The sequence below is a fragment of the Nipponia nippon genome, unplaced genomic scaffold (genome assembly GCF_047370975.1).
Source record: "Nipponia nippon isolate SJK-2023a ecotype South Korea unplaced genomic scaffold, ASM4737097v1 scaffold_3, whole genome shotgun sequence".
Lineage (NCBI taxonomy): Eukaryota > Metazoa > Chordata > Aves > Pelecaniformes > Threskiornithidae > Nipponia > Nipponia nippon.
In genome coordinates this window covers 122,076,219-122,085,311 of record NW_028262347.1, presented here as the reverse complement: position 1 = coordinate 122,085,311, position 9,093 = coordinate 122,076,219, and the positions used below count along the sequence as shown (strand labels likewise).

General features: G+C 54.1%; 1 protein-coding gene across 1 annotated transcript; it reads right to left on the bottom strand.

The window, feature by feature from the left end:
* Positions 1 to 2,075: 2,075 nt before the first annotated feature.
* On the bottom strand, positions 2,076 to 3,205 carry HMX3 (H6 family homeobox 3). The gene is made up of 2 exons (XM_087766929.1): positions 2,881 to 3,205; positions 2,076 to 2,683 (listed from the first exon to the last, which is right to left on the bottom strand). Exons 1-2 carry the CDS (start codon positions 3,203 to 3,205, stop codon positions 2,076 to 2,078), a joined length of 933 nt encoding a protein of 310 aa, XP_087623055.1.
* Between the last annotated feature and the right edge of the window lie 5,888 nt (positions 3,206 to 9,093).

Here is a 9,093-nt window from a genome sequence, read left to right as displayed (position 1 = left end):
TTTTGATTTCTTTGGCCCTAAATCCTGCCCTCGGCGCTATAAACACGTCGATTCGGGCCAATCTTCGGGAAGCGGAGAGCGATCCTATCTCGAAATCACCGTGCCGGGGCTATTGACACGAGTGGCGGCTCCGGCCGCGGGCAGAGGGAGGGGGGGACACCCTGGGGTGCCCCCCGGAGAAGGGGGGAGAAGGGGAAGGGCAGCACCCACCCCCGGCGGGAGGCGAAGCAGCCGGCGGGGGTAGAGGAAGGGGCGGCCAAAAGTTCAGGGGAAGCCCCCGGGGGCGAAGGGACCCCCCTCCCCACGCCCCCACGTCCCTCCCGGGGGTCTCCCCGCGGACCTGGGACCCCTCGCTCGGGGTTACCCAGCCGCGATGCCCCCCGGCTGCGGTGGAGCTGGGCAAAGCCCCCCCAGCCGCCCCGCTCCCCGCCGGAGGGGGCACCCGGACACCCCCTCCCCGGGAGCCCCGGCGGGGGCGGCCCCCGCCCGCCAGCAGCCCCCTCCGAGCAGGGCGGCTCCGCTCCAGGCCCCCCTTCTTTTATTCTTCTTTTTTATTTTTTCTCTCCGAAGCCACACTTTAAAAAATGATAAGGAACGGGTTTTATTGATTTTTTTTTTCCACCACAACATTAAGTTTATAACAATATAGGCTGTTTTAAAAATAGGACCGATCCCTAACAGAAAGCGAGAAGGCAGAGAGTACAACCGAAAGGGGGAAAAAAAATGTAAAATAAAATCAAGAAACCAACCCAAACCCTTGGGAAGACAGCAAACAATTGTCAGACAACAGGTGAGCAGACACTAAGACAGAGAGAGACTAGAGGTGTCCACTCCTCACTTGATTTCTGCCTATTAAAATCCACGTACTCGATGGACTTTAGAAGAAAACTGTACATCATATCAAATAAATTAAAATTACCCTAAAGTTGATTGTCCTTCACTTAAAGCGCCCAGCTCGCCGTATCTCCCTTATTTATTCGCATAAGCCGGGCTGATGCTCATTCCCATGCCCTGCTCCTCTCTCCTCACTTTCCTTCGCTTTTAATTCCTTTCTTTTATTTTATTTTTTACAACATGAACGAACGCAATTATACAATGCTAAAAACCCTTTCCTCACCATTCAAATAAAAGCAGTGCTTTAAGAATCGTCGTACAATATTGCACAGTTCAAAAGTACAATAATAATAATAATATAATAATTAATAAAAATAATAAGTATTACAAAAGAAAACAAAAGGGTACAGATTTTTTTTTCCCCAAAAATACCGAAATAACTTTACAAGGAAAAAAAAACCCAAAAAACCAAAACAAACCCAACCCAACAACTAGGGAAACAAGAATTATAAACAAGAATTAAAAATATCTAAGTCAACGATAATAAATAAGGGGCACTCAAAGCGGGCGGCTGTGCTTAACCGTTCACGTTGAGGCTGTATTTCTTGCTCGTTATAAGGTCCCATGACAGAAACCGAAAGGTACAAAACATGGGAAAGCAAAGAGGCAAATCGGTACCGAGGTCTGCTGAAATGAAAAGCCGCGGTCGATGAAGTTTGAGTCGCGACAGGATCAGGAGCCTGAACGATTTGGAGGCAGAAGGAGAGGTCCGAAAGGAACAGAAATTCAGCTTCCCGTTAGCATTTGGCAAATCTCGAGGAGTGGCCTGGGATCATTCTTTTTTTCTTTTTTTTTTTTTATTGTTATCCTTTTTTTTCTTTTGTTTTTTTACAAAAATAAAACTAAAGCCACAGAGACCATCGCGGTTTTTCTCCACGTTTACAAAAGGTGTGACAGCTCCAGGGTTCTCTACAAGTTCCCGCTTTCGTTTTCCTTATTTTCCTTTCCCTCCCCCCCCCCCAGTTTTTTTTTTTTATTTATTTTTTATTATTTTTTTTCCTAAATTTTGGCGACTCTCCTCCTAGCACCACCCGCCGAGGGGTGCCCCCAGCCCCGCGCCCCTCTCCCCCCGCCCCGCCGAGGCCGGCCGCCTGCCTCCCACCACCGCCGGCTGCGGTACTTACGAGCGGGACCGGCGACTCGCGCGCCTCTCCGCGCCCCTCCGCGCAGCCACGGCGGGCTCAGACGGGCCGCAGGAGCGGCACGGAGGTGACCACCGGGTGGGAATAGTAGACGGGGTGAGGGAAGGTGAGCAGGGGCTGGGTACCGGGGGCTCCGCCGCCCCCCGCGCCCCCCTCCGCGCCCGAGTTCTCGTGGTAGAGGATGGGGACGCGGACGATGCGCTGCGCGGCGGCGTGGCTGAGGTTGGCCGCCTCCAGCTCGGCCGCCAGCTGCCTCTTCCACTTGTTGCGGCGGTTTTGGAACCAAATCTTCACCTGGGTCTCTGTCAGGTGCAGGGAGGCGGCCAGGCCGGCCCGCTCCGAGCTGCTCAGGTAGCGCTTCATGTCGAAGGTGGACTCCAGCTGGAAGACCTGGCTGCGGCTGAAGACCGTGCGCGTCTTCTTCTTGCGGCAGGGTTTCTTCTCCGGGCTCTCCTCCCGCTTCTTCCAGTCCTCCGAGCTTCCCTCCTTCTTCGCCTCCTCCGAGTCGCTCTCCTCCAGGACGATCTCGTCGGGGCTCTTGGAGTCCAGCTCCTTCTGCTCCCCCTCCGCCTTCAGCAGCGGCTCCGGGGAGTCCCGGTCGGTGCCCGAGGCGGGGGACGAGTCCCTCAGCAGGGATTTCTCCGCGGCTGGAGGGGAAGGGGAGGGGGACGGGGGGACGACAAGGGACACAAAGAGACACCTTCACCGCCCGGCCCCCGCGTCCCGTCGCGGGAAGCGGGACGAGCCGGCCGGACCCCCGCGTCGCCTCCCCCCGCCGCCGCCGGTCCCCGCCGCCGCCCCGCCGGGGAGGGATGGAGGGATGGAGGGAGGGGGGGATCGGTACCTTCCGTGCGGGGCAGATGGGCTCCGGCCGGCGTCAGGGCGTAGGGGTACCACCAGGTCTGGGCGCGCTCCAGGCAGTGGGCGCTCAGGGCGAAGCGCGGCGCCGGGATCTCGAAGCGGGGGAAGGCGAGGTCGCCCACCTGCGAGAGGGCGAAGCCGGCGCCGTCCACCGTCGCCTTGCCCGAGGGGGCGAACAGCGCCCGGGGCTGCTTGGGGGTCGCCTTGGGGGGGTCGCCGTTGAGCAGGTTCTTGATGTAGAAGGACTCCTTGGGGGGCGGCGGCGGCGGCGGCGGGGCGCTGGGCGGCTCCTGCCCGGTCTCCGGCATCCTCCGCTGCCCGCCCGGCTCCTGCCCGCCGCTGGCCCCGCAGCCCGCGCCCGGCGGGCAGGTGGCGGCTGCCGGCGGTGCGGGGGCGAGGAGCGGCGGGGCGGCGTGGGAGCGCGGCGGCGGGGCCGGCCGGGGGCCCCTCGCATGGGGGGGCGGCAGGGCGGGGGGCCGAGGGGACCCGCGCAGCCCGCGGCACCGGGGGGCTGCTGCGGGCAGGCGGAGAACCGGGGTCGTCGCTGCCGCCGCCGCCTCCCGCCGCCGCTGCTGCTGCGTCAACCTGGCGCCGGATGCTAATGATGAAATCAAAATGTCATCCAAGTTAAGCGCGGGGAGCACACGGCGATTGGGCACGCACAATGGCAAATGGGATTAGGCGGGGAGGCAGCCGGGAGGAGAAGGCTCCGCGCAGCCCCTGCCCGCAGCCGCCGCGGCCCCGGCCCCCCCTGCGCCGCGCTGCTGTGGCTGGAGGCGGCGAGCGCCCGCCCGTTATTGGCTTTATATAGTCCAATTAGGCAGCAAATGAGGACGGGGCTATTAGCACAAAGGGATCCCGGCTCGGCTGAAGCACCACGGGAGCGGCGGGAGGCGAATGGCACCGACCGCGCCGCTCCCGCCACAAAACCTCCCCTCGCCCCGCCGCGCCGCCCCCCCCTCCCCGCCCCGCACCGCCGGTAACAAAAGCCGCCGGCGCCGGGGGGCAGCGGGCCGAGCCGCGCCGAGGCGGGCTACCGGGGCCCCGGGACTGGCAGCAGCTCCGCTCCGCCGCTCTCCGCCCGCCCGGGCCCGGCCTTGGGGCAGAAACGACTTCTCGGGTGCGGGGCGGCGGGAGGGCTCTCCCCGGGGCCGCGCCGCCTCCCCCGCCGTGCTCTCCCCGGTCCCGCGCAGGAGCGGCGGGGGGCGGCGGGACACCTCGGCGGCGGGGCGGCGGTGGGCACCTCCCGGCGGCGGCGGGGGGCTCCGGGGCCCGGCATGGCCCGGCCCGGCCCGGCGCTCCCCGGGCCCGGCCCCGCCGGACGGGACGGGCGGGCACGGCGCCCCCGCCCGCGGAGCCTCCCTCCGCGCCGCGCCGCTCCGCTCCGCACGGCCGGGAGGAGGCGCGGGGCCGGGCCGGGCCGGGGCGGGCGGCTCGGGGCCCCGAGGGCCGCGACGTGGCCGCCGGTAGGGCTGTGATACCGCGGGCTGCCCGCGGGCGCGTCCGCTGCTGGCGGCAGGCGGGCAGGCGGGGGGGGCTGCCGCTCGGAGGTGAACCGGTAACGGGACCGGCATCCCGAGGGGGAGGGGAGAGGGGAAAGGAGAGGGAAGAGGAGAGGAGAGGAGAGGAGAGGAGAGGAGAGGAGAGGAGAGGAGAGGAGAGGAGAGGAGAGGAGAGGAGAGGAGAGGAGAGGAGAGGAGAGGAGAGGAGAGGAGAGGAGAGGAGAGGAGAGGAGAGGAGAGGAGAGGAGAGGAGAGGAGAGGAGAGGAGAGGAGAGGAGAGGAGAGGAGAGGAGAGGAGAGGAGAGGAGAGGAGAGGAGAGGAGAGGAGAGGAGAGGAGAGGAGAGGAGGAGAGGAGAGGAGAGGAGAGGAGAGGAGAGGAGAGGAGAGGAGAGGAGAGGAGAGGAGAGGAGAGGAGAGGAGAGGAGAGGAGAGGAGAGAGAGAGAGAGAGAGGAAAGGAAAGGAAAGGAAAGGAAAGGAAAGGAAAGGAAAGGAAAGGAAAGGAAAGGAAAGGAAAGGAAAGGAAAGGAAAGGAAAGGAAAGGAAAGGAAAGGAAAGGAAAGGAAAGGAAAGGAAAGGAAAGGAAAGGAAAGGAAAGGAAAGGAAAGGAAAGGGAAAAAAGAAGGAAAGGAAAGAAAAGGAAAAAGAGAGAGAGAAAAGAAGGAAAGAAAGAACGAAAGGAAGGAAGGAAGGAAGGAGGAAGGAAAGACAGAAAGAAAGGAGGAAAGAGAGAGAAGAGAGCATACCAGCCTCTCGGTTCTGGCGTGCTTCGAAACATTTGAAATACTTGCGAGCATGCACCGCAACCCCCTGTCCTGGCATATGCAGAGCTGTGGGCTCGGAAGCGTGCACATGTGCGTAGGGGGGTAACAATCTCTACATTTAAATGTTTTAATGCCCTGATCAAATATAACTGATTTCTCTTGCTATTCCCTTTTAAGAACACCCACCTGGCAATTTGAAAGAAGACATCTTTTATCTGAATCAAACTTCTCAATGCTTGCAACCTATCCCCAGGAGTTCTGCTTCCCCCCAAACATTTGGGGTTATAAATCCAGAGAAAATTTACTTAGACCAAATCATGTAATATTTGTGGCTGCAACAGGCATGATATTTCACATACCTTCAGTGTACGTGACTTTTTTCAGAGCACCGTCTCTTATGTGACCATTTCTAAACTGTTACTTTCGTTGTGAGGAGCAGTTTAGATAAACAGGGAGGTGCAGAAATTAAAAATCCATAAAGCACATCTTGGGGATGGGGTCTCAGCAATTTATAGGCATTTACGGAAATCTGCTCTTGTTAACAACTGTTTCACTTAAGGGCATCAGGCAAAGTAAAGCTCATTGGGAACTTTTCAAATAAATGCTACTTCAGTGGAAATACTCCTCATCTCTGGGATAAAACATATAGAAAAAAATGAGAGACAGCAAATAGTTTCTATACAGAAAACAGCCATGAGTCACCCAACCAGGGCTCTCACCTATCCTGTGAGGACCTGGGCTAAAGCTCCATTTCATCTGCAGCTCTCACACGAAAAACCAAGGTTGCACATTCTTACAGAAGACCCCAGTGCATTTCTCCATCTCAGTGAAGATCTCGATTTAGATATGAGTCACCAAAATCATTCTGTATTGAAACTCCCACCCTTTTCCATCCATTTTTCCCTGCTTTGGTACCTACGAGGTCCTAATCCCTCTGGAGTCCCTTAGGGTAAACAACCACTCGTGGCACAAAGCCAAGCAGGGACGAAAACCCAAGCCAGCCTCTGGAGATGTTAAAAGACATTTCCACTTTGCAATTCTTTATTTAAAAAAAAAAAAAGAAAAAAGGCAAGCAATGTTCTAAAAGAGCCTTTCAACCTCCCTGTCATTTGTGGCCCATAGTTTTCTCACATATTTATGTATTTTCTTTATGCCCCCCCAGCAATATCTGGACATTGAAGACTGGTATTGACACCCCACCTCATGCCCAGTGGTGACAGAACCAAGCGAATTTTGCTGCAGTCTTTCTTTTATTTCTGTTTCTAGACTCGCACTCCTACCATTCCATTGTAAACAGATAATTATTATTTCATTAGTGTTCCAATTCAGAATTAATTGGCTAATTTACACATGGATCAATTGTATAAATGTGATGTTTGTGATAGGTGCTTGATATGATTTAAAGTAATTGTTTATTTTCAGGTTTTGGCTTGCATTGTACTGCAAAGTGATTTATCTCCCTATTTATCCTGTCTCAGCACTGCCTCTTCTTTTTCATTATTTTTCTAAAGAGCCACACTCTTGCTAAGCCGAAGCGTGAACCTGTGCTGTGTGATTCTGTGGGGCCACACTTACATTAGCTCCCAAACGCCCTGCCTTGCAGCCTGCTGATGTCGCATGCTCAGAGAGCACCGCGCCAGCAGCCCTCCTTGCCTGGCAGAAGTCACCCGCTGCAGCCTGCAATCACTGCACCTCACGCAGAGTCTTGTACCCTCTTTACAGCTGTCATCCCTGAGTGTCTCCTACTGTAACCACAGGTGACAAACATCTGTCACTTTGGGCTCAGTTTCTTCTTTTCCACCCTGAGGGGGCTGAGGAAAGTCCAGCGCTTAGTTTCCTTCCTCCTTTGTTTATCCAACTGGGAGCACGCCCGGCAGCCCAGCCGAGGGAGGGCTGCAGCCAGGACTTGCAGGGCAGAAGCGGGGAGGTTTGCATCTGCCTCCCCTCTGACAGAAGGTTCTGACAGCGGCAGGAGCTCCTCCGGCACAGCCCTGCCATGTCTTTGCAGAAGGTGGCACTGGCCGGCCAGGAGTCTCTCCCTAGCCCAGCCCCATGCTCTCCTGTAGGTGTTTGCAGCATTTGGCCTTACAGCAATTGTAGGGAAGCAGTAATCCATCAAGGCACTACTTAATTGCATGGCTAACTTTAACAGGTTCTTCCACAGGGGAGTGCTGACATACCTCCTTGCATCAGGATTTAGACATTCGGGGAGAGAAAAAAGAAGGGATGAGCACACAGTTAACAGCTTGCCCCATGCAGAAACACTCCTTTCCCAGGCAATCGAAATGAATTCTTCCCATCAGATTTTAGAGCTGCTCTTTTGCTGTCCAGGCAGCTAAAAACAATTTTGTGAATGCCAAAGATTAACTACTGTAGAGTTTGAGCCACTGTCAATGGCTCTCCCCTTCCTACTGCAAATCGTTACATACTATCAGGGCCTTTGTAAAATCTGAGTTATTCAGAAACATTGCATTTCTCTGTCATTCTTTCAATTGCTTCTTCTGAAACACATGATTGGAAACAGAGGTTACCCAGAAAAGTGATGCTACTTTCTCTTGAAAGGGAACGTCTGTTGCAGGATGTATTTGATAAGGAAGTTTTATTCAAGACTAGAAAAACGACAAGCGAGTTATGCTTCATAACCTGTCTCAGGTCTGGCTTGTTTGAGCATACCAGGGTGTACGTGATGCCTGTGGGTTGGGAGGGATTTTGTTCCCTTATTATGCCTCACAATGGCATTTTTGTACCTTTAAATGGAAGGCTTTGCAAGTCTCTGTTTTCCGGCAGCTTCCTGGTGAGCTGAGAGTCTTTCGTGACAAATATTAGAACCTCGTAGTACTGCAAGAAAGGAGGTTATTTAATTTATGAGACTTTTATTTCTGAGGTCCACCACAGTCCTGCGTCTGACTCACAAAGATATCATTTTTAGGTCGTGATGTTTTTGTGAAACAAGTTCTGTTGCAAACTCTCGTGTCATTTGGACTAAATCCACGGGGACAGGACTGACGGGCAAATGATGTGGTCTAAGTACAGTCTTCATCTCATACAGCACTACACGCATGCTCTATATAACGTGATATGGTGCTCTGAAGTCATCGCAAACTCGTCCAACATATCCCTTGCTCCGTCACTGTGACCTGCCCACCAGTCTAATTTCTAGAAAATCCAACCATCTTTGCGTTGATATTAGTCATGTGTGCACAATGGATCGCTTTCGTGAGCGAACTCACAGAATGGAGGTCAGCTAAATGTACTGGAGGAAATCTCTTGTGAAAAGTATCCTTGGAGGATTTCAAAGCAGAACCTGTGCTGTTCTTTAACATCTTATCCAAATGTAAGCTTTATCGTAACCCATCTTACCTGTTTCAAAATACGAAAGGACAGAAACACCCAAAGAACAACGGATACACAATAGCTTTGCAGCTTGTTGTTCTACATCTGAAGACCGGTACTTATATACCAAGTCATAAACTCTGAGCTATCATGTCAAATGTAAAACAAATGAAAATAAACTGCTTAAACATCAGCACTGGTGAAATCCTAAATAAGCAGATCTCTTTGTGGCCACAAATACCTTATTTATGAAAATCCATGAGTGTCCTGGAACCACACCTGAAAAGTGCTGAGTATTTTCAGCTCCCAATGAAATAAATAAAATTAAAAAATTGCTGCGAAGCCGGATGGTGAATGTTTTACTGGCCTGGCTAGAAAAGAGGCGTTATAATCCACACACTCAGCCTTCAGACCTCAGATCCAAACTATTCATTTGCAGAGAGCCAACAGAGAGCAAAGTCGGTCCAATGTTTGTGTGCACAGCAGCTAGGCAATGTGCAGTTTTAGGAGTTCTTAAATAACCATTGATTTCAAAAGTGTTACAGCCCATTGACTCAAAAATCAGCTGCTTATAAAGACTCTTGTGTTCATATCAGAG